General features: G+C 39.9%; 3 protein-coding genes across 4 annotated transcripts; 1 reads left to right on the top strand and 2 right to left on the bottom strand.

Annotated features, from left to right (window-relative positions):
- Positions 1-671: 671 nt before the first annotated feature.
- On the bottom strand, positions 672-5,869 carry LOC120107141. Of its 2 annotated transcripts, XR_005509074.1 has the most exons (2): positions 4,220-5,869; positions 672-1,231 (listed from the first exon to the last, which is right to left on the bottom strand). XR_005509074.1 is itself a non-coding variant. In XM_039120319.1 (1 exon), the coding sequence occupies exon 1, from the start codon at positions 5,011-5,013 to the stop codon at positions 4,420-4,422; it is 594 nt and encodes a 197-aa protein (XP_038976247.1). In that variant the 5' UTR covers positions 5,014-5,869; the 3' UTR covers positions 4,118-4,419. The 2 variants fall into 2 exon arrangements, 1 of the variants encoding a protein (XP_038976247.1); XM_039120319.1 differs by lacking the exon at positions 672-1,231 and having other exon boundaries at positions 4,118-5,869.
- A 1,819-nt stretch (positions 5,870-7,688) lies between these two features.
- LOC120107136 (5'-adenylylsulfate reductase-like 5) lies at positions 7,689-16,033 on the top strand. Its single transcript, XM_039120304.1, has 4 exons — positions 7,689-8,097; positions 14,343-14,524; positions 14,618-14,742; positions 15,373-16,033. Exons 1-4 carry the CDS (start codon positions 7,918-7,920, stop codon positions 15,798-15,800), a joined length of 915 nt encoding a protein of 304 aa, XP_038976232.1. The 5' UTR covers positions 7,689-7,917; the 3' UTR covers positions 15,801-16,033.
- A 628-nt stretch (positions 16,034-16,661) lies between these two features.
- On the bottom strand, positions 16,662-20,048 carry LOC120104001. Its single transcript, XM_039120320.1, has 8 exons — positions 20,037-20,048; positions 19,891-19,944; positions 18,820-18,906; positions 18,470-18,706; positions 18,188-18,343; positions 18,007-18,063; positions 17,599-17,745; positions 16,662-17,406 (listed from the first exon to the last, which is right to left on the bottom strand). Exons 1-8 carry the CDS (start codon positions 20,046-20,048, stop codon positions 17,029-17,031), a joined length of 1,128 nt encoding a protein of 375 aa, XP_038976248.1. The 3' UTR covers positions 16,662-17,028.
- Between the last annotated feature and the right edge of the window lie 3,833 nt (positions 20,049-23,881).

Here is a 23,881-nt window from a genome sequence, read left to right as displayed (position 1 = left end):
TCATTAAGTGGTTAGGCATACAATAATTATACTCCCCATTCTTTAGGGCATGGTGAAATTACCTTTTTTAAGCTTTCAAAAACCCCTCCAAATATCTATTTTTATATAAATATTCTTCTAAATACCCTCATAAAATATTTATTTTGTTATTCTTTTCTTTTATTTTTGTTTTTACGGATGTACTGACGCCATCTACTACCATTAAAAAATTAACAATTTCAAATTAAAATAATTAAAATATTCTTAATGAGTAGCTGTGCAAAAAAAATATTTATAAAACAATCGAAACGAAAAAATAATTTCAAATTTTATTTTATTTTTAATTAAAATAAATATAGTTTTTATTAAGGATGTTAGAAGAATAGTTATATTAGAATCGTTTTCTTAAAAAACAGTGATTTATGAGAGTATTCACATAAATTTAATTTTTTATAAAAACATTTATGCAAAAAAAATCTAAAAAAAAAATAGTGCCGATGTACCAAGTAAAGCTAGGCATAGAAGTCCCACAAAACGTAGCACCACCTCTGCATGCTCTAAGATTGCACGACGGGAGTATCAAAAGTTGATACTCCTGCAAGTCAAGTTAGTTGCTGCAGTCGAGCATACACCATTCTTAGAATTGGTTCATAGCAGGAGAATAAAACAGGCCACAGATCAAGCTTGCTCCTAAACCAAAAAGTCTAGTTCGGGATTAGGCAGCCATTAAATAACATGCTTTCTAGTGAGAGGCAGCCGTGTTCATCATTAAATATAGTATTACAATTAGCATCGACATCAGCTCATTCTAGAGAATCAGTATCAGTATCATTCAGCAAATAAAGATAGCACGTCAACCAAGCACCTGATGCTGAAACACTAATTAGGTTTCCATATTAGGACCAGGCCTTACGAGTTCTACGATCAGTTGACATGAGTTTTAGGTTGCTGCCAGGCTTCCATTCATTAGATTGTTTCCTTCTTTTCCCCTCTCATTACATTTTGTTTCTCAAACAAATTAAACTAAAAAAAAAAATACAGGTTCGAACAGTTTATATAGAGGCAAGTTCATAAAGAAGCTAACAGACCTGCTAATTCTCCAGCAAAGAGGCTAGACATTTTGCTTGAGAGCATTTAATGATGGGTAGAAGGTCTTTTAACTAGGCAATGACTGAAATGATACAAGAACACCAGATATATCAATGGAGCTCCTTAAGAGGAGGCACATGGAACTGCCTCCAAGCCACTTAACCTGAGAGGGAAAAAGCACATAAAAGTCACGTCCATCGAGGGGCAGGTTGAGTGAAGTACAAATTTACTGTTCAACAACAAGAGGGGAGCAAAGACAACTAGCAAAACCAAATGAAGAAACAGTACTGTTTCAAGTGAGAAAATGTAAACAGCTCTTCGCATGAAGATAATAGCAAACAAACGAATAGCTAACTTGTAAAAAGGAAGCCACTGCATGGAGTAAGTGGACTCTATTTAATTATAAATAACAAGTTCTGAGGTGATCTTAGAGTCTTTTCAAGTTTCAACAGGTTAATGATTCTAGCATGCTGATTATGCAAGTCTTCTGATTATTATTATTATTGTTATTATTATTATTGATGTAACAAGCAAAAGAAAGCTAAAATCACAATTTTAAACAACTTTTATACAATGTGAAGAAAAATGCCTACGCTAGCACCTGATTGTCAGAGATTTTCATGGGTAGATTGCACTGCAATTACTTCAGCATTTTAGTTACATTTGACCCAACAGAATGGAAAATTGGCATGGTCGCACATCATCGCTACTTTCTATTATACAGTTAGTGAATAGTGATATATGGTCCAAGTGAAAATACTACTTCCTACTTAAGCTACTGCTGCTGCAGATGTTGCTGCTAATGTTCCTAATATTGCTGCTCCTACTACTGCCACCGCTGCTGCAATTGCCATTGCTATTGCTGTTTCTGCTGTTGCTGCTCCTACTCTTCAAGCTATTGCAAATGCTACTGCTGATGCTCCTGCTAGTCCTATTGCTATTCATGATATAGCGTCAAAGTTTTCATCTCAACCAATATCACAGCTTAAGATAGCTTGTATTGGTATCAGGCAGTCTCCAATGCAATATAACCCATATTTCGCCCCATATTATATCGGTTAATATAGACCAACGTATTTCAATATCAGCCGAAATGATATTTAAATATTGGCAAAGATTTCCTAATACGCATTTCTAGAATTTTAAATCAATATTCTAATTATTAATTATTCAATCACTTTGTTAAAATAGAAGCTATTCAGGGCTTACTCTCTTAACCTAGATCTCAAAAATATTGGTTCCTGCAATACCAGCTGAGATCTCAAAAATCTCGTCACTTTTCTGTTCTTTCCAAATTTCCTATCCTGGCAAAAATAAACTAGGATCTTGGTCCATTTTGATATAGGACAACCTCTACAATGGCTGAGATCTCAGTAATTATAAACCTTGTATTGGATTCAATGCTGTTATAAAGTGCTCCTACGGCTCCTTCCTGTTGCTCCTACTGCTACTATTGATGCTCCTATTGCTAATGCTGCCTGCCAGTCCTGCTCCAGCAGCTGCTACTATTCCTAGGACCAGAGATGCGATCGAAATGCAGATTAATTCACTTCAGGAATAGGAAAGGTCGCCAGGTAGGTCACGATTTGACTTTTCATGCGAGATGCCTACGGTTAAAAACAACCGACATGTCAAGATCCAAATTCGAATTGGGTCCTGATCTCGATCAAATGCAACTGACTATTCTTTTTCGGTTTGAGGCGATCGGTAATTATTTTGATGATGGGAGTGGGTCGGCCATGGAAAGCATTCTGGTAGAACTTGTTCATACATTTCACTGATAAACCCCAATTAAGATAGGCAGAACTTCTGAAAAACATCTAACAAACTGCAACCATCGAAGATTATAGATATACTGCATTTTTGATGAGGCTCTTTCATACTCCTTGCGCGTGTCATAATTAGCATCTTACCAACTAGTACAACTTCCTATTAAGCGTTTTCTCTTAGTTACGTTCAAAGTTTCTCAGAATTTATGGGACGCCAAACTTACTATAGTCGTCGTGCAACATCTGAAATAGAGTGGAAAATGTATACCTTTAATTGAAATTGGAAGAGGCATTTAGAGTCTTCTAGTATTGGTAGCCAACCAAAAACTCACCTAGACCCACAGTAGGTGCAAGAACGTAAAACATGGGGAATGTTCTCATCTTCATGAGAATAAAGCTTACAGAATTCCATCCTTTCCTCCTTCTAAAGCATTCTAATAGATGAGAAGGTCTACCAGGATCAGAACCATATTGAAGGCTTGATTAAAACAAGCCAACAATTTTTAACCCACTTCTAGCTGACTCTGAAGGCATGCTTCACGATTTGCAATGATGGGAAAGGAACACTCCAAACAAAGAATATCTTAGCTTTGTATGCTGAAAAACTTCTATTGCAGATTGCATTGTTTTTAAGAGTGATAGCAAAGTGAGTGCTCCTCAAATTCCTTAAATAATAAATACCTTTTTCAAGAGCAGTAGACCAACCCAAAGTCTCAATCTCTCAACTGGGACATCCACCTTAAAAATGACAAGACTAGAGAGAATATTCTCAAGCTTAAGATTAATCCTTCTTATGCCATATTATCCCTTTACTGACCTCGAATCCCACTTCACTTCTGATGCTGTCACTTTATAAGATATGCCTCCAGAAGGGTTATCTAGTCGGAACCAGATGCGTTCTAGACCTATATATTTTACAATATCTAACTCTGAAAAACTTCTTCCATATGGGCTATACACTCCTTGATCACGCCACCATATACATTACCTAACGATCACTGTGACTAAATAACTGAAGGCCTCATTAACATATGAAGCTACTGTGGGTAACCATAACAGTGAATCATCACTACAATTTAAGTCATAACATATGAAGCTTTTGGAAAGCCTCACCTCACCACAAGGCGAGATGTGCATTGATTTAAGTCATTTTAAATGATGGATTCCTTCCTCTTGAACACAAGCAAATTCTCAACATTCAATAAGCACAACTTCTAAAAGAATAAATCCTGACCTTCTTTTTCTCGAGCTCCGATTTAATGCTTAAATCACAACAAATGTACGCAATCACAGTCATAAACATTAAATTGAGCTAAAAGTTTCGACAAAGCAATTATTAGTAATTCTACAAATTCCAATATAAAGACAAATTTCTGTCTTACCTCTCTTGGAAAAAATTTCTGTTGAACAAACCAGCCCAGATAGTGTTGATCAACCCAAGACCCGCCATCAGTATCCCTCCAACCTCAGTTCATCAACAGCATCCAACTGCCTCAATTCCTCTTCTCCCGCCTCCGGCAGCCCCACCTCGTCGCTCGAATTCAACCTCACCACCTCGCTCGCATCCGACCTCAGCTGCTCGTTAGCATCTGGCCTTTCCCCCGGCTTCACTGGTATCGGCCCTCGCCTCCTTGCCGGAGTCCGGCCTCGCCTCGTCGCCACCGGAGTCCGGCCTGGTGAACTTCCCGTCGACTCGGGGCCTCAGGTCCAAATACACCTTCCGGGTCTCGTAGCTGACCGTCTTCTCGAACTTGCGGCTCTTCCGCTTCTCCTTGCGCCTCATCACGCTCGCCACCGGCCCACCGGTCGCCGCAAAGCCGGCCGACCGCCGCCTCCGCTTTCCCCCGCCGTAGCTGGAGCCGGCCGCCCCGTTGGCGCCGTCATCAGGATCACCGGCGGAGGGGGCCTCCTCATCGGACCACAGCTGCACGACGTGGTGAGGGTTGGCGTACGGGCAGGGATAGGCGTTGGAATTGGGGTTAGGGTTGGGGTTTGGGGGGACGGCAACGATCCAGTTGTGGCCGTGGACGAGGGCGGCGCAGCCGGTGCAGAGGAAGGACCACTCGACGCGGCAGAAGGGGATGCCGGGGACAGATCGGCAGGACTCGCACTCCCTCGGGGCAATCCGGCCGCCGAGCTCCGGCCGGATTCCGCCGCCGCCGCCGCTGGCCGCCATCCACCGGGGTCTCTTCTTCTCCGCTAGGCTCAGGTGGGCGTTTAGGGGACGCGAAAGGGTAAACTGGATACCCCCACACGCCTACGTGGAGCGCTATCAGACCACAGAAGGGGCGAGGGAGGAATGGGAGTTCGCTTTTATGAGTCCAATGCTTTTGGCGTCCGTAAAGCAGAGGAAGACGGCCATTCTCTTAAGTTTGTTTCTTTTCGTTAAGTTTTCTTCTTCCTCTTCTTTTCTTTTTTTTCTTTCTTTCTTCTTCTTCTTCTTCTTCTTCTTCTTCTTCTAACAATAATTTATATAACTCTAGCATAAGTGCATCCCGCCAAATTAAAAAAATATAAAAAATATAATAAAGACAGGAGCCCTAATGTGGGCGTCCATAAAAATAAGAATCTTGATCTCTGAGATACGATAGCGTATGTACAAATGGTTCGACTTGAATGACATAAACTAATGGGCTTCCATAATGACTAATTGCTTCCGGCCAAACCAACCACTTAATGTTTATTATTTCAAGGTTACCGTTATCTTGATCGTGCATATATTTATCGCTGCTTCGTGCTAAATGTTTACTCAAATCTACCAGCAGGAAGTCACAGAATCAGATCTCACATTTTGTGCTTGTCTCATAGACCACAAGTATTTATTAACTCTATGTTAGTGTTTATTACTCAACACTAAATGTTTATTCCTTACTAACTTTTTCTTACCCTTCTGTATTGCTATTTGTTGTGAAGCATCCTTGACCTGACCATTATATTACCGAACTTTTGTTGCTTATTTGTATAAATTTAGTGCTTATTGTTTTAAACTTAATAGTTATCATTTCAAGGTTACTATTTACCCTGATCATGTAGGTATTTGTTGCTCTGTATTAAGTATTTACTCAAATTTGCAAAGAAGGATGTAGAAGATGAGGTCACTTTTTATGATCATCTCGTAGACTACAAGTATTTCTTAGCTCCATGTTAGAGTATTTGTTTCCGAACACTAGTTATTTAATCCTTGTTGAATTTCCTTTTATCCTTCTTCATTGCTATTTACGCTGAAGTAGGCCCAACCCAACCACCATGTTATGGGACTTTTGCTGCTTATTTGTACAGCTTTACGTTTACTATTCTAGACTTACTGTTTAAAATCATTTCAAGTTTATTGTTTTATCCTTGCCATGTAGATCTTGACCACTACATGCTTTGAGTCCTCTCATATCTGCAAAATAGAAAATCAGAGATGAAACCTCACTTGTTTACTTATCTAGTAAATTGTAAGTCTTTACTTAATCTATGTTAGCATTGATTTCTCGGTACTGACTATTTATTCCTTGCTAGGTGAGGACTATATATATATATATATATATATATATATATATATATATATATATATGCGCGCGCGTGTAGGTCTTGAAGGATACATTAAAGCTATCGATATTCTCCACATCCCGTTAGACATGAGAGAAATATGGAGACGATAAATAAGAGAGCAGAATTATCTCGAAGATTTTTTTTTTGCTAGTTTAGGACTTTATTCAAGGTTAGATCCAAAGTCAGAAGAAATCAAGAAGAAGAGAGTCCAGAGAAAAATACTGAGAGGAAAATAACTTAAGAAACGGATGAGAGAAATAGCATTTGTAGGGGCAAATGATAATCGGCACAAAAAAAAAAAATAAACATTTTAAACATTTCAATTTTCTCCAAAAATAATAATAATAATTTTTTTTATTTTTTACCTGAGAATTTTTATTTTTTACCTGAGAAGACCATAAATAAAAAAAAGTTTTAAAGGAAGGAGCTTACATTTGAAATCATGTTTTTTTTTGGTATTCTTCAAAATTTATAAAATTTCCAGCCATTGTGATTGTTGATGTGCCTACCAATGTCACACCAGTAGGGGTCTTGGCTAGGATAAGAGTGGGGGTAGGGGCAAAACAAGAAATGAGAGGATAGAGAGAGGAGCTGAGAAGCAAGAGGAAGTCATGCATTAATGGGGGATAGAAGAGAGGGGAGTGGAGCGGAGGAAATAGCGTTGCCGGCAATATTGGAGGTGGAGCGCAGATTAAAGGTGGCGAATGGAAAAAGGAGAGAAGGAGAAAAGGAGGCAAGGATTTTTAAAGAGAAATGGAGAGCATGATTTTTGAAGAGAAATGGAGAGAGAAGAGACTAGCAGAAGAGAGAGAGAGAGCAAAGAGAGCAAGCAGGAAAGATCCTGCATGGGGCACCTATATGAAAATTTGTGCGGATGTGTGTTTAATACCACATCGGTTATTTACTTGGTAGATATTGGGTATTTATTTAGAATCAAGAAACCTAAATAATAACTTCCGGCTAGACATTTTGGATGAGATACTGGGTTGTTACAAATGGTATCAGAGCGGATCCAACCTATAATTTATGTGGACTAGGGAACGAGGACATCAGAGCTTGAATGAAGAAAGTATGTGAGGATCTGTATAGGTCCCATCTATTTTATCTATCTTATTTTTTGATTTATTGGGTGATACTCACATCTGTTGTGTGCTAGACGTCCCATATTCAGCAGGCCAAGTTTCCATGTAGTGCTAACATATACCATTATGTTCCCATGAAGGATTTGTGTGCAACATTTGGAAATCAAGGAACATCCAAGGGTTGCAATTTTTGCCGGCTACGGTCACATAGAAAGAGAGGGGAGGGCCATGCTCACATGCTCGAGCTACAAAAAGGCAGGAGAGGGCTCGGTGAGAGATCCAGATTGGCGAAGTAGAGAGAGAACGAAACCAGCGGTGCAAGAAGAGAAGACCACCGGAAAATAAAACCGGAACAAAACGAAGAGCCGCAATTAGAGAAAGAGAGAGAGAGAAAAAGAAAGCGCCTTCCTCTCTCTCGCCTCCACCCCCATCCCTCGCCTCCTCCCTTCCTCCCTTGCTCCATGGCCGTCTCGCCTTTCCCACTCCTCGTCTTCCTCTGCATCGCCTTCGTCTCCTCCCCCCGATCCTCCGCTGCGGCGTCGGCGACGGCGGCGCCTCTCTGCCCTCGATCGGACATTCCCGTCCTCGACGTCGTCAGATCGCAATGCCCTCTCTGGATCGAACCGTCTTCTTCTCTGGAGGTAGGGTTTTGCTTTCCTCCTTGTAGGTGCTTCTACGTATGCCTAAAATCCCCGCCTCTTGTGTATCGATTTCGATTCTCTTTCCGTGGGATTTTGTTTCTCCGAAAAATCGCGGCTTGGTCATGCTAGTTCGATTTCATCGTGGGTAGTTGTTGAAGGGTGGGAGCTTTTTGGAGATTCTTTGGGTTGTTCATATGGTTTTGATTTTGGGGCTTCTAGGAATTTGGCGTCACGAGGTTTCTTGGATTGAGGTCTTGGTTTCCGCATGAGTGGATTCTATTTCTATAGGTTCTAATTTTATTGGAGTGAATGGGCATGTGCGTATGCGGTTCTTGGTGTCTTAATACTTTTTTTTTGGTAAATATCTTAATACTTTTCATGTTATAGTTTTAGATATTTGGAAAAATTTGGAGTTGGCCGGCAGGGAACATGGAAATCTTCTTGTTACGCCTGAAAACATAATATGACATGCATTGCTTTAAAGTATAGCTGTTAGAGAAGCATCAAGATCATTCGTGGACTCACCAACCCCTTCTTAATTTTTGTCTCTATAAAAGAGTTTATTTTCATTCTATTTGAGATAGTTTTATTGGGAAGTACGTCTCCTAATAACTCTTGTTTCCCGGATTATGACTGATTTTCCTAATTGTGTTTTTGCATCCATATTCTTTGATACGTGTAATTCCCATGCATGCACAGAAAAAAAAAAAAAAACTGAATATTTTGCATGAGTCTCATGCTCGCTGTTTAGTTAGCAAAATTTGAGCCTTTTGGATGCCATTATTAGCTATACAAGGATAAGGTGCTAAAAATTTAATTCTAAACTGGAAAATAACTGGCGACATGTTATAGTAGAGTTGAGAAGTGGAGGCTGAGGAAGGATGACAAAAAGACATGAAAAACCAAAGTGGCAACCTAGATTTCATGTCTTTCAGTTATTGAGGTACAAGCAACCAGAGACCGAAACATACTAACTTTAGTAGTTTCCTTATATAAAAAAGTTGCAGCACCCAGGAACCCCCAAATGGTCAAGATGCGTATGCTGCTGCTATCATGATCTGAAATTTCTTACAGCTTTTTCATGATCTTCTTTTCTAGTTGATCTTTATTTGCTGTTGTGATCAAGCCGGTTATGCACCACGTGCATCATTAGCTTGCCACAACCTCGACCAAATCCAGATTCATCATTATTAACAGCGATAACTTGCTTTCAGATATACATGGACCTCATCCTATTGAGTTTTTTGGGAAAATATCTCATTAAATAAAAAGCCTTAGGGGGATTGGAGACTTGGAGTACAGGGCATAAGCCTCAGACAATGTGATTCTAGGGCATTAACTGTCACAGGATACTCCGTACCAGCAGCTATCTCTGCAGAGGGGCATGGAGCTGGACTCCTCTGGCTAAGAATCAAAATAGTCTGACTTCGAACTCTAGAGTTTGGAGAAGAAGAGAGGAATTTCATAGGTTAATATCTTTAAATAGTACACATTTGCCATTTCTTTCAATGCTTAATTTAGTTAGTAGGGGTGTTTCTTATTTTCCAAAGGGATACTGAACACAAACATATAAAGCAATTGGTGTGTCAGAAATCAATGTGATGTTCACATTTCGCTTTGCAGAAGTTAAGTCTTAAGTCGGTGAACCCGGCCAAAAGAAAGCCATGAGGCTTTAAGGTCCGAGCTATTAAGATTGAAGACGTGCTTCTAAAACAAGATGAAACGCTTGTAAAAATATCGAGATTGTTCCACTGATTCTTTTGTTTATATTGTTTCTTTGTATTATACATGCATTTCTTTGTCACATGACCATATAATAGACTTCCCATGAATGAAAAGAGAAACAAACTACTTTTGTCACATTGCTCATTTTATTATGCTTTAAATCATATATGTAGTTAATAAACATACAAATGGTTTTCATGAATTTCCTTATTTAGACAAGGTTAATATGCTAAAACCAAGGTTTGCCAAATCGGTGCGTATCGCCCTGTCTTGGTACTAAACCGAAACTTAGTATGGAGGGCATACCAAGTCTCGTTACTCTGAACTGATCCCTATGCCATGCATATTGATACTATACTAGCATGATATTTGTACGGGGTTCGGTACCTAGATGGCAACCTTAGCTAAAATGTTCAATCCTCATTTAGAAACCACCGGCAGCATGCTCTTGTACAGTTGAGAAGAGATGATGGTGAAATAGAGATTTGGACAAAAATAGTACATTTTATTTCATCTTCCTCAAATATCATATTACCATTTTAATTTTCCATTTTAGTATTTATGAAGTTGGAGATTCAACTCTAGCTAAGTTATGACCTCCCCCAACAATGAGGTTCTTTTCTACTCTCAGAAATTTAAATCGGAGCTTTAATACCTCTGTCCTTATATATCAAAGTTCGGCATCCAAGCACCCCAAAGATGATCAGAACACTATGCTGCTGCCAGATTGACTTAAGGATGCTTTGGAGCCACCAAAGCTTATTTTAAGCATTATCATTGGTGTATTTGGATGCATTGTTTAATGTCATAATGACATGTTCGAGATGGATCATGCCTGAGCTTATAATAATTTGTTCTTGCTAATCTTAATAGGTGTTGCTATTGGGCTGACCATTTGCATTTCATATGAGTTGTTCAGGCATCAGCTGAGTCAAATTTCAAGTTAATGCATTATTAATAGTATGGATATTCTCTCTTTGTATGTAAATGGTTTCATTTTTTTAAAAAGATTTTTGAAAGATATCCTCCCAGCATTTTTGCACTACACCATTCATATCAAGTATTCTGGTGTTATATGTATTTTACTTTTTTGATGCAATTTGCTTTCAATAAGGAAAATATGAATTATTTGGCAGTACATGTTTCATTCATTAGTTATATCCAATGCTGTTAAGATCAGGATTGACTCATAAATCATGGAGGGGGGCTAGGTCGGATTGGATTGGGCCGTGATTTGGACTGTAGATCATAAAATTTTTCTGATTTCTTTGAGAAAGTCTTAAATATAAAAGAAAACAAAATTTGAAATATGACTTAACTATAAAGTGGATGAATGAAGAATCAAAGGCATATATACAACAAGTCCAGTTCACTAATTTAGGTCTATATATTTAGTATTGATAATGAAACAAACATTCTGTTTGGTTTTTAAGGTATTTATATAATACACCATCATGATTTAATTATCCTTTTATGTAGAGTGCTATAGAATAAACAAGGATAGGCCTTTAACATATGGCTGTATTTTTTAACTGTAAACTCCAATAACAGACTTTTATTTCACTATCTTGGATTTATTAGTGTTAAGTAATTTAAGAATCACGTAGTCAAAGAAAATCTAGAAAATGGACCTCCACATGATGTAAATGTAATAACATAATCATACTGGATCCTGTGATCCAGAAGAATGTATAGTTCTTCACTTGGATCTAAATCTTGTGATCCTAAACTAATCCTGATCCAAGGATAGGATCCGGTTCATTTAGGGCCATTTTGATTTGTATCATAATATCGGAATCATGAATTATAAGATTTTAACAACAATGGTTATATTTTACAAACAGAAATTTTATCACCACCAGAATGTAAGATTGTTGTCATAGTTTCTCAAATTGAAGGAATGATGCTTCATAGACTATGGTTTATAATTTCATTATCGGATCATTGGAAACACAAATATACAATATTCATTATTGTGTCACTGATACCAATAAATTCTTAATGTTGACCATTTCTTGCCTATTCTAGCTGATGTCCTGCACTGTTGCTATTGTTTGTTGATATTTTCAGCCTTAATTGGTCCGAGTGTAGATTGAATGGTTTGCCAGAACAGTTGTACTTTGGCGTTCTTTACCGTCTTGGGACTCTAATGTTATGTGATGCCTTGACCTGAACTTAGAGATTTTTTGCAATTTTCTACTCTTAATTTGGAAGATGCTTCCTTTTCATCTTCTGCTATATGTCAGATTTCTTCTTGTAATTTTGTTTGTTTCTTTTATTTTCTTTCTATAAGTAATCTTCTGTTTCTTTTGTATAACAAATCTTATAATTTGAGATCTGGGTCAACCCACCACCAACAACATATAATCGATCAGGTCAACTCCAAACCTGTTATTCATAAAAACCCATCTGAACAGCTTGGGACAGAGATCGGATGGCCAGCAGGCAGCAGGTGAACTAGTTCCATATTTAAAGGCATACTCTCCATCTCGTAGCCCCCCAATCCTCAAGTGTGCGTCACAGATGTGAAAACAAATGGTTTCAATCATGTTATGTCATTGATCATGTTGTGAAGTGCCCTTTTATGGTCAAAGATGCTAAGCTAGCAACTTGGCGCATTCGCTCTCACTTGGTTTATTTGCTCATTTGGCCTCTAGCTCCCCCAACTATGTACTAGAGCAGATTAACTATTTGTGTACCAATATTATAACAAACTTATGCATATTACATGCACATATATAAAAGGTTTATTTTTATAAGCTAGATAAAATGTATTAAGTATAGGTTGTTAAGACTTAAATAATCTCTTATTGATTTTAAAAATTAAAATTGAATTTGAGAACATTCCCAATGCTTGACCCAAGCCCCAGCAGTCTTAGGAGCTATTATAAGAATGGAGCTCGATAATTTGATTTATCTATCTTTAAAGGAAAGGGCTTTGTGTTTCCCTACCTCTCTAACTCCAAGAGGCCAACATGCTCAACCTTTTTCTCTTCCTAAGCTATTTGTCTTTCTTTCCCAGTTTTACCCTTTTCAATGGTACAGCCTAATAAAACGAGAGCATATTTATTGCCAATCTATTTTATTCATAATTTGACGAGAGAGTTGGACTAAATATGTCTCCAATTAAATCATAGTAGAAGTCCATCATTTGATGCATCAGTCATTCATAATTCGCTCTAAACTAAGAAACTTCGTGCACTGATATCACAACCATCAGAAAGGAATCATGTGTGACATTGTTCAAATAAATAAAAGGAAATGGAATCTTCAGTGTTTTAAAAATGCGGTGCATAAGGCTGCATATGCGGCTGTAGATGCGGTTGCGGTCCCTTGACCATAGCGCACTGCGTATATGCGGTTACTACATGCAATCATTCTGCATAAAGGCCGAAGGGAGTCCACCTAATACTATGCTGCCGTACTTGTGGCTCATTTAGCATTTTATGGCTGCATATGTGGCCCACTTAGCATTATGGGGCCAACTATGTAGCCCACTCTAATATGGTCTTGTTCGGATGGAGTATGTTCAGACTAATGATTAGGTTGGATTTAGGTTTCCATTATGTTATAATTATTGTTATTGGTATTAACTAATAGGCAGTAATTGTTAGTTGTTATTGCTATTAATATTGATATTGTTTGCCCCAAAAAAATATTGCTATTATTATTATTATTTTTATTGCCCTTAATATATTTTATTTATTTTATATAATTAAAAAAAATACTATCCATATATGCACTTGTATATGTAGCCTGTATAATGCATATGCACTTTATGGTCCCATAACGCATCTGCTTTTTAAACTGGAGGTATAGAATGCAATTAATTAGTGGCAGTGCAGTCCAGAAAGTTTAGGTTATCCATTGGGGGAATGTTTTGACTTTCCAACTATTCAGGAAATAAATGAAGAACATTTTAAAGATACTTTCATGTCCACATTAGTTTGTCTATGGTTTCTCGTTGTTTTTGCTCTGTCTTGTTCCGTTGTTTCCGCTGAGATCCCCTCCAGTAGTCCTGAGAGAGTATACTTTTCTTTTGACATGGTTTGTTTGACTTGGTTAAAAATGAGATGGTTGTTTTTGAAGTGGTTTCTGTAAGTTAACTTTGAATGCTTGTTTTTCGGGGCAAGATCAACCATAAGCAGACTCATCTCTAAGCCTTGTTGTCATATTGTTAGATATTTCAAATATACAAAATATCTTTGTTTTGGTTATTCCTTATGTGCAATAATCACTTCAAGTTGCCTTGTTCTTGAGATTATCAGAGGACTGTCAAGTTTATACCAAACATCACAATGCCAACTGAAATGTAGTTGGCCTATAATCAACTTTTTTCCTTTTATTTCCTGTTTCCCTTTCAGATAATAGGGAGTTGGTTTTGCAAGGCACCTTTCCATGGTATCTTTATCAACAGCAAGCTGCAGTTTCCATATTAATGATAATGAATTTATGTGCAAGGTTACTTTGCAACTCTTTTGTTGGTTATGGAGAGATCTGAAGTTACTCTTTTTTTGAAGGTGAATGGTGAGACACTTGAGCAAGAGTTGAGTCACAGCCAGAGAAGTGTGTATTACTCTGTTTTCTTCTACGCCTCATGGTGCCCATTCTCCAGCAACACTCGACCCATTTTTGATGCCCTCAGCTCCATGTTTCCTCAAATAAAACACTTAGCAGTTGAACAATCTTCTTCCATTCCAAGGTACGTGTAAAGTTATTGTACCTGTAATGTTTGTTGCATTAAAATATACATGATCGGTTTTCTGAGCACGACATTTTCTCACATGCCATGCAGTGTATTCTCAAGATATGGGATTCACAGTTTTCCAGCTATACTATTAGCCAATAGGACAGTGATGGTTCGATACCGTGGCTCAAAAGACCTCAACTCTCTTGTGAGTTTCTACAAGAAAACTACAGGTGGATCCCTTGTGCTTTTCTAAATTTCTTCCAATTGATTTGTCTTAATCCACATAATTCACGTCTGTTGTTTATGACTCTATAATCTGTATTCAAAAGTTACTTAAACTTGAAGGCAAACCAGAAGCAGATCTTTGAGTATGCCAACTGGCTCAGTTGGTAAAGTCACCGGTGTAGTCTGTCTTCAAGAGTTTTCAAAACTTGAAGGCAAACGAGAAGCTATATCTTTGAGTCCGCCAACTGGCTTGGTTGGTAAAGTCACTGGGTGTCGACACCCAGTGACCTGGGTTCTAGAGCTGCCCTTACATGATTTGTGGCAGGTTCTTGCAACCTTGCACTCAAGGCAGGGTTTTTATCTCTCGTTTTGCTTAGGGTACAAGAGTGATTTGATTGGCCTGAAACAAACAGTGTCCTGGTTTAACTTAAGTTGTATTGGTGGTCATAGATAACCTGTTTCTGTTCTTCTTATACTCATAAACAGTCCGAGATTCAGAATTTTCTGGATCTTTATAACTTCTATGTGATGCACGCATCAGCTGATGGAAGAAAGGTCATCAGACTGTTTCTGAAACCCTTCCAGGTACATCTCATTCTTATCTGCACTTATACTCTTCTGCTTTCCGGATGCAGGTTTTGATCCTGTTTCATTTTTTGCTGTTGAACCGCCCAGCAGTTCAAGAAATGCAAGATCCCTCTGGCCAGTGGAGGGATCTGCAAAGGAACTGATAGCCCACGAACCTTACATCGCAATTAGTTTTCTTTTTATCTGTCTAAAGGCAATCCTGCGGTTCTTCCCTGTGATCTTCATCCACCTCAGAGCTTTCTGGGTTTCACTCGCCTGGCATCTGAACTTGGAAATCCTGGGCGAATGGAGCCAGCTTTTGGAGCGAGCACAACATGTATTTGATATCAAGAAACTGTGGAGCAGGCTTAGGCTCTGCAATAAGTCAAAGAACTTTCAGAAGGGGGCGAACAATGCTCGGGCCTGGGCTTCATCCGTTGCTTCTGTCTCACTGGGCGACTCGTCTGCCTCAAGAGTGACCCCTCCAGGCTCATGATTTTATCCTCATTTAATCAAAGCAATGGGTGGTTGGAGTAGTCTTCATGTTCTCAAGGAGCAAATTAATCTCATCAGTTTCCTCGTGTTATGTATCACTGTTTGTACCTGTTCCTCTTCGGTTTTGGGATTAGGGACATGGGGAAGCATCATAGCATGTAAATCTTTGGGAACGTCATCTTTTTGTATATTAAATATATTGTGGAAAGAAAAAGCATTTAAATTTATGAGCTATCATATGCTATATCATTCTTGTGTGGCTGAAAGTAACTTTCATTGATGTTTGACGTACATACTTATATTAATTATATAAGTTTTTTGATAGCCAGTTTATGATTTCATGATATGTGCATCGATTTCTTGTGGTTTTCAAATTCATATTACTATTGTATTGGTATGGATGTATAGAGATTTTTACTGGGCTATAAATTTCACTTCCTTTTTTTTTCTCTTTTCAGAGCCGCAGGACACATAGACTTGGAAGGGTTGGGGGCAGAGTTCGAGTGTTAGAGTCATTAGTCAGTTAGATAGTTTACTTTGATATTGTTGAACATTAAAAGTTTTTGTAATTAAATCAAATTGATTATCTAAACATGTTAGATTTGTCTATTTAAATTAATTAAATTATTTGTGAAGTTATCAGATTTTTGTTCATCATAGGCCTTGCATAATCTTTAGGGTACTACTCTAGAGCTCATATGGGGACAAGGCATGACAATTCTTTGTTATGGGGACAATTCAATTTAAGTTGCTAGAGATGCATAAATTAAACCAATGTTTAGTGGATAGGCTTATTGCATGAATACAAGAGAGAGATCTTTTTTTCCTTACGATGCCAAAAGGAAAAGCTACTTAAATCAAATCAAGTCAAGCCAAACTGGCACAAATGGAAGCCAACGAGCCGCTACATGGGACAGCAGAAAGGATGAGGTTTTGGTTGATCTGGGGAGTAGGCATACAATTAGTATTCTTCCTTGACCGAAATCCGGCATTAACAACTTGTCTTTGTAACGGAGCCCGAGTTATTAATGTGGTAATTAAGTAGTACATATCAAGAGATAGAAATTTAGTGACCGCATTTTACTCTCTTCCGCACGACGCACGGTGCATTTTATCATTTAATAAGCAAAATACACATACTTTCGCAATCATGCAACTCGTGCCCACATTTGGGTCTAATTCTTCCAATGGTGGCGTCTGTCTCACACCGCACGTCCAGTTCGGGGTTTCTACGGACAATTGGGACTTTTCCCAGGACCCCCATAGAAGAAGTGAGTTCCCAAATCTTCGGAATTGGGGGCTCGGACCACATCATAGCAGTTGGGTGATTCAGCGATTAAGGTAATCTCTGGAGGTTGTTTTATATTTAAGGACTCGTCAAGTATGTGAATGTTCCCGCACAAACTCGCCTTGCGCAAACCTTCTTTTCCAAAATGGCCACTGCCCATCACTGTAGAGGTGTGCTCACTACTTATATTTAAGTTTATAATCTCTGCTCCCCATGCTGCCCCGGCGGCATGCGGCAAATGCTTGACTAAGGAAGCAGGCCAGTAGCCGATGTCCAACTTGTTCCCAAATTGTAACCACCAATTCCCTGTTTTTTGATCCTGACAAATGCAGACCATATAAATATTTATTATTATGTATAGGTGAAAAGTAAAAATGTAATTGAATAAACCTACTGTAATTTTTCTACACTGTGATTTTGCCAGTGTGCACAAGAAATAACGAAGAACGAGTGGTATCCTTTGTTCCTTCCTGGTGTTTTCGTATAAAAATCATGCGAGCATTGTTTTTACCTTATAGACAACAACAAGAATACCATATTGCTGACCATCATAGTTAGAAACGGGCTTGAGGGAGGAGCCCAACGCTACCTTGTTGCTGACTTGAACAAACGCAGAGCAGAGCAGGTTGTAGCAGCCTGTTTGACGATACCGATCATTCTGAAATTTTATAGAACAGTATTAGAAGCCACCTAATTTTTATCAAAAAGAAGGATGTCCATGGCACGTCATTAATTAGCTTCATATAATTGAAGAAAACACAGCAAAAAAGCTCAAGAAAAAGACAGTCCAATTATTACTATTTTGTTTTAAAAAAAACTCATGGAAGGCAAGGTAGGAGAGAACAAGAACACGAGGAAAGAAGAAATTAATAGAAAGAACTCATAGAGGACAAGAAAAAATGAGGGAATATTTACTTACAGTCCAGTAAGTAAATAGTCTCGTTCTATTATCTCCATACAGATTTGGATATACCTGATATTTTTTCATACCAAAGAGCAGCCAGCTAAAGTTAATGCAGGAAGAGAAGAGAGGACTTTCATAATTCCACATAATTAAAACTGCATTCAGTTTAGTTAAAATTAAAACAATAGCATCCATGCCAGCCAGCTTCGACGGTATTGAGAAATTCCCAAGGCCCCCCAAACAACCAGAGCTGAGTATTGCTGAACTCGAGGGGATCATGGACGTATGGGTTCCACACACTCATGAATACCGACGTCCCATAGTGCTGTCCATTCGCAACAGCAAACGAATGCTGCTCAAAATGACCCACTAACAAACGTAAATGAGAAAGGCCAAGGAGCAGAGGAAGGAAATGGAAAAGTAACTAAGAGCTACTTCCAAAGCTGCTCATTTTTCATATATTTTCAGGAGTACATACCTCATGTATATAGCCATCATGCGATACAGAAACATCATTAGGTATTGCACCGTGGCTTTTCTTCCCATATCTTTCGATGGAGCTGGCCCTCAGCAAATCATCCTTTCTCGTCCTTCTAATAGGGATGGTGTCATTGGGGCACCTCCCATTTTGATGCCAAAGCTGAGTTATGGAGCTAGTTTCCTTTTCCACCTTGTTCGCGTCATATAGGCTAAATGGGTTGAAACTTGGTCTCATCTGAAAATTTTGCATAAAGTGGAGACAAAGTAAAGAGACCATCAGGTGTAAACATTAAGTGAAAGGGGTAGAATTTGCGGAGAAGAGAGAGTGAGGGGGGAAAGAGAGCACACCTGGATAGTGTGGTTTTTGAGTAAAGGATGATCAAAGGCAGGCTGATGAGAGATATGGACGCAGTCTATGATATCTCCATCTGGGCTCTTTTTTAAAGAATAAAACAAATTAACACTAAAACAAATTAAACCAGAAATTAAGACTCATTGTAGTGCAAATTGCTACACGTACATAAGTATAATAGAAGAGGAAGTTTATTAGATATTAATTAGGATTGTACCGAACGAATAAAGTACCAAAAGAACTTTTATTTTTTTATGTTTTTTTGGTACAATAGCGCCTTACACAACACGCGTATGAGTGCAGCCAATTTTTGATAAAATAGTGAGATAGAATAAAATAAAAACATAATTTTCTAAATTTTCGATAAGGGTCCTTTACTTGCAAATTTCAGTTGAAGAGAACTAATATGCAAAAGAAATAGGAGAACTAATTTGAGAATAAGAAATATCTAGGAAGAAAAGTAAAAACTATGAAAGAGGACTCGAGATCATACCAATAATAGAGAGCATAGCTCAAGAATTTTTAATTCCCAAAGAATTACAAGGAACAATTTTTCCTCTATAAATCGGATGACACTACTACGAGTAAACGAAAGATATCAACTTTTTTTTTAAAGGCGCACAACAAAATTCCTGATTAAAAAATAAATCAAAAGTTCTAATTTTGGGTTAAGAAATCATGCAAGCATTTTACAGAAATAGGTTTTGCTACACTGCTTTATAAAATGTTGTAATATTTTTATAAATTTTACCATTCATTGTACAGTAGATGATCCAAAATTTTCCTCGACGGGGAAGTTGCTATGAGTGGGCCCAGGGGGGGGGGGGGGGAGAGAGAGAGAGAGAGAGAGGAAGCCATCCACATTCAACAAAAGATAATCGAAAATTAATTACTGATTAAGATAAATTTTTTCCACTAACAAGGAATGACTACGATGAGTCCCTATATTTTACAAAAAATTATAAAAAAAATACTGTAGCAATTCCTGAAAGCGGTTTTACTAATTATGTATAATATGGGAAGAAAACCACGTAAACCCATAAAAGATGAGGCAAAAGAGATCAAACCTTGATGCTCTTGATAGCAGGCTTATTTAATCGCTTGAGGTGTCGTTGCAACTCCTAATGCTGTCTTGTGGTGCGCACCTTAGCCTGGAACACAATAACAATGTCATTACTAAAAATAGCACCACCAAGCCATGGCTCATCCTAACATGTGTTGCCATGGTCCCTTTCTTCCAACTGCTTAATGAAGGTGGAAAATAAATATGCCATCCAATACTATAAAAGAAAGTTTCATTTCCCTACATCATTATATATCAAATAATATCTTACTTTATTTACATGCCCTGGATTCTCCTTTCACGAATTAATTGGAATGGTGTATCTTACCCTCAAATAAATAGTACATCAATTATCTCCCTTTTCTCCAACCAAACAGTTAAAATTTAAATATCTTTCCATTAGCAACAGAATCAAGATTGAAGAGACAATCATATGAAATATAGTCGGGCACTGCTTGCCAATGATATCAAATAATCTAGTATAATTTGTTTTTCTTAACAATTTATGATTAACTGGACTAAAATATCTTGGACCAATAAAATTTTATAAATACTATATTTGTGATTTTTAATAGTATTTGCCGCGCATATCATCTTTCCCTTGACATGATTATGGTCAGTTAATGCTTGGGGTTGATTTAGAATTTATAGTCATTTGTACTATTTTTAATAATGTTTAATCCTTGTTTGGGCCCATTTACTTTTGGATGCTGTACTACACTTTGTTCTTTTCAACATCGTATATGAAGTTGATAATATATGATTACGTAATTACGTAAAACAAATATGCACATGACATGTAATAGAAAAAGCCATTACCACTTCCACCAAATAGTTTTTTGCTAATAATGTGAAGGCCCACATTTGAGTTGGGCCAGCCTTTGAGCAAGGGCGGCCCAACACATGCAAAGGGGAGGGAGTCTCCCGATTGAAATTCCTCCCTCCCCTGTTTCGGAAGTTTTTCCTCTCCTCCCGAATCCACCGGAGGGAGTTATAGGGTGATAAAACCCTACCAAAATCTCCTCCCTCTCTTCCTAGGGCATCAACCGAGAGCCCTTCCACACACACAAAAAAAAAAAAGAAAAAAAAAGAAAAAAAAAGAAAAGGGAGATTGGAGTTCTTCCTTGCCGCGGGAGGAATCGACGCGGTTGCCGTCGATCCGGTCGGGAGGACCTCGCCGGAGGCAAGGTGAGCACCTTCTTCTCCTCCTTCTTCGTTTTTGGCCCTTGCTTCTTTGGGAATGAGGCCGGAAAGCCTCCGGAATGATGGAGAAGCCGAGCTGGTTCGGCCTTCTCCTCTTCCGTTCCGGCCGGCCCGCCGTCGCCGGGCGTGGCACCACCGGCACGCCACAGACCGACGACCATGGAGCGTCGCCGGCCGTGGGCCACCTACGGCCGAGCCCCCTTCTCCCCTTTCCATCAAGAAGGAAGGAAGAAAGAGAGAGAGAGAGAGAGCCAACTCTCTCTTCTTAATATTTTGTTGACGGGAGGAAGAAAGAAAGAGAGAGAGAGAGAACAATTGTTTGTTTTTCTCCCTCTCTAATTGCTCTCTTTTATTGCTTTGTTTTCAGGGAAATCATGGACTGATGGTTAATCCTGAGGTGTTAGATACTGGTGGACCCTTAAGAGGATCCATAGGGAGTTTTGGATTTTTATATGTCTTGGATAATTTTTAATGATAACTTGGTTCTGTAGGGGAACAATATGTTGGACGAGAGGACGTTGAGCAGGGTTCTGCGCATCTCGGTTCATAGATCGCCGTGAGGGCGGGTGATTAGTTGTCTGAGTTTTCAATAAAGGGTAAGAATCCTTGTACGCCAATCCTACATGATATAAATATTTTGCACTATATATATGTTTGATATGCTATGATCCAGACAAAGCAAAATGGTTTTTATATTTAAATTGTATTTTGATCATCTTTGCTTGTGATTGGTATAATGATGGATGCATGCATGCGCATAACCTACACCTGCAAAAATTCGACTGATGGATGTGGTGCTCTAAACTAACTATGTGATATTGGTTGCCCCGTCACGGGCTGGAAACGTGACCGTGGTTAGTTTAAAGCCGGAAATAAATATAAAGAAATTGATGTGTGGATGTAAACTGGATTGTATGAAAAGGGACTTTGGGTTTATCTTGTTATTATGGCAGGCCCCGTCACAGGCTGAAAAATGTGGTACTTTGGTAGGCCCCCTCACAGGCTAGAAATGTGGAACTATAATGTGCAGGCTGTGGAGTGATTGATTAAAACCCTATTTGATTTTGATGAGCTCAAAGCATTTGAGTATATCTCTTGTTTACTAATGAATTCAATTAAGTGTTTCAGTGAAAATCTTGTCTAAGTGTCTCTAGACTTAGTTCATAATTGTTGGGGGGAATAAAGTTTCCCCCTAAATGATATAAATGCCCCTAAGAAGCCGTACAACCTCCGACCCCGGACAGCCGAAGTCAGCGTCCGACCTCGGAACGCTCGGCCACAAGACGACCGACCCCGAAACCTCCGACCTAAGAGAAACCCCGATGTCCGAGGACCGTACTCTAACACCCCTCCGGCATTTATTGCGCATGGCCGCTGTAATCTTCCGGCACACTCAACAATAAATGCGGATCTCCGGCTTACTCCACCATTAATGCGGATCTCCGGCTTACTCCATAATAAATGCGGATCTCCGACTTACTCCACAATAAATGCGCATGGCTCCTGACATCTACGGATCCCCAGCTCTCCACGGCAAATCGACCCAGCAGGATCTAGTCGACTATGATAAGTCTCTGATCTCGGCCATACCGCCGACATCAGTGCAATGATTCGCCTGACCGAGCGCCGACCTGAACAACATGCCAAGCCGTACTACGGCCTCGCCCTGTTACATCACAGGTAAACCGACCCCCGCATATAAAAGGGAGCCTTGGCCTCTCAAGAGGGGATAGGAACATTCATACACCCAAAAATCACTGTTTATCTCCTTCTCCCCACTATTTGCCCCCTTCCTGACTTGAGCGTCGGAGGGCCGGCGCCGGAGAACCCGGCCACCGGTTCGTGTGCAGGCACCCGGACGGAGGACGCCGCCAGCCAACGGATCGCCGCCCCGCTGCGAGGACCTGCTGTTCCTTCTCTCCGACCGCCCCGGACGGAGGACGCCGCCCGCCGACAGACCGCCGCCCCGCCGTGAGGACTAACAGTCGCTCCCTCTCCTCGACCGAAGATTGCCCCCGGGTCCAATTTCCAGCAACAGTTGGCGCTAGAGAAAGGGCCCGAGTAGCAGTCATGAAGTTGAGAAGTAAGGGAGCCTCTAACGTCTCCCGGCGTCCCCCGCAAAGTCCTGGACACTCCGTCCAGAATTCTCCAACTCCGGCTGACCCAGCTCCTCAGGTCCAGCCGGAACAGTTCAATGCCCTGGTACAGCAAGTCCAGGCCCTGGCCGCCACCGTTCAGGGCCTGCGGCGCGTGGAGGCTTTACCGGCACTTCCCCCGCAGGCCCAGGCCCCGCCGGAGTGTCTCCCCAACGGCCCGATTCTCCCCAGCCAAAATTTGCATGGCTCCTCCAGAGCCAACAATGGAGAACGAGCTTCTCCCCGGAGAGAGTTACCGGGAGAAGGTTTCGACCGGAGACCCCAACTTTTTGAGGCGGAGTCAGCCCCGGATCACCGTGAGCTGGCGCAAACCACAGCGACAATCCCACGGGTGGGGGAGCTCGACCGAAAAGTTGAGCATCTGGAGCGCCAGATTGCGGCACTCCACAGCAAGAAGGCAAGACAGGAAGGGGACTTTGAGTTCACTACCAAGTCCCCCTTCTCCCGCCAGATCGAGGACGAGCCAGTTCCCGCGAGGTTCAAAATGCCTCAGGTGGAGCCCTACAGCGGAATCACCGACCCCCTCGACCACTTGGAGAGTTATCGGGCCCTCATGGCCCTATAAGGGTCCTCGGAGGCCATACTATGCAAGGCCTTCCCAGCAACCCTCCGAGGGACCGCTCGGCTTTGGTTCTC

Source organism: Phoenix dactylifera, unplaced genomic scaffold, assembly GCF_009389715.1.
Source record: "Phoenix dactylifera cultivar Barhee BC4 unplaced genomic scaffold, palm_55x_up_171113_PBpolish2nd_filt_p 000774F, whole genome shotgun sequence".
NCBI lineage: Eukaryota > Viridiplantae > Streptophyta > Magnoliopsida > Arecales > Arecaceae > Phoenix > Phoenix dactylifera.
The sequence above is the reverse complement of the archived record's forward strand: the minus strand, read 5'-3'. Positions and strand labels throughout refer to the sequence as shown.

Bases quoted from the DNA above. Each gene is read 5' to 3' on its own strand.
- LOC120107141 (XM_039120319.1), bottom strand. From the start codon at position 5,013: ATGGCGGCCAGCGGCGGCGGCGGCGGAATCCGGCCGGAGCTCGGCGGC.
- LOC120107136 (XM_039120304.1), top strand. From the start codon at position 7,918: ATGGCCGTCTCGCCTTTCCCACTCCTCGTCTTCCTCTGCATCGCCTTC. The intron at 8,098-14,342 runs GTAGGGTTTTGC...CTTTTTTTGAAG, and splicing joins AACCGTCTTCTTCTCTGGAG to GTGAATGGTGAGACACTTGA. The intron at 14,743-15,372 runs GTGGATCCCTTG...TTCCGGATGCAG, and splicing joins TTTCTACAAGAAAACTACAG to GTTTTGATCCTGTTTCATTT.
- LOC120104001 (XM_039120320.1), bottom strand. The intron at 17,746-18,006 runs GTAAGTAAATAT...ATAAAATTTCAG, and splicing joins GACTATTTACTTACTGGACT to AATGATCGGTATCGTCAAAC. The intron at 17,407-17,598 runs GTAAAAACAATG...TGCATTTGTCAG, and splicing joins TTCTTGTTGTTGTCTATAAG to GATCAAAAAACAGGGAATTG.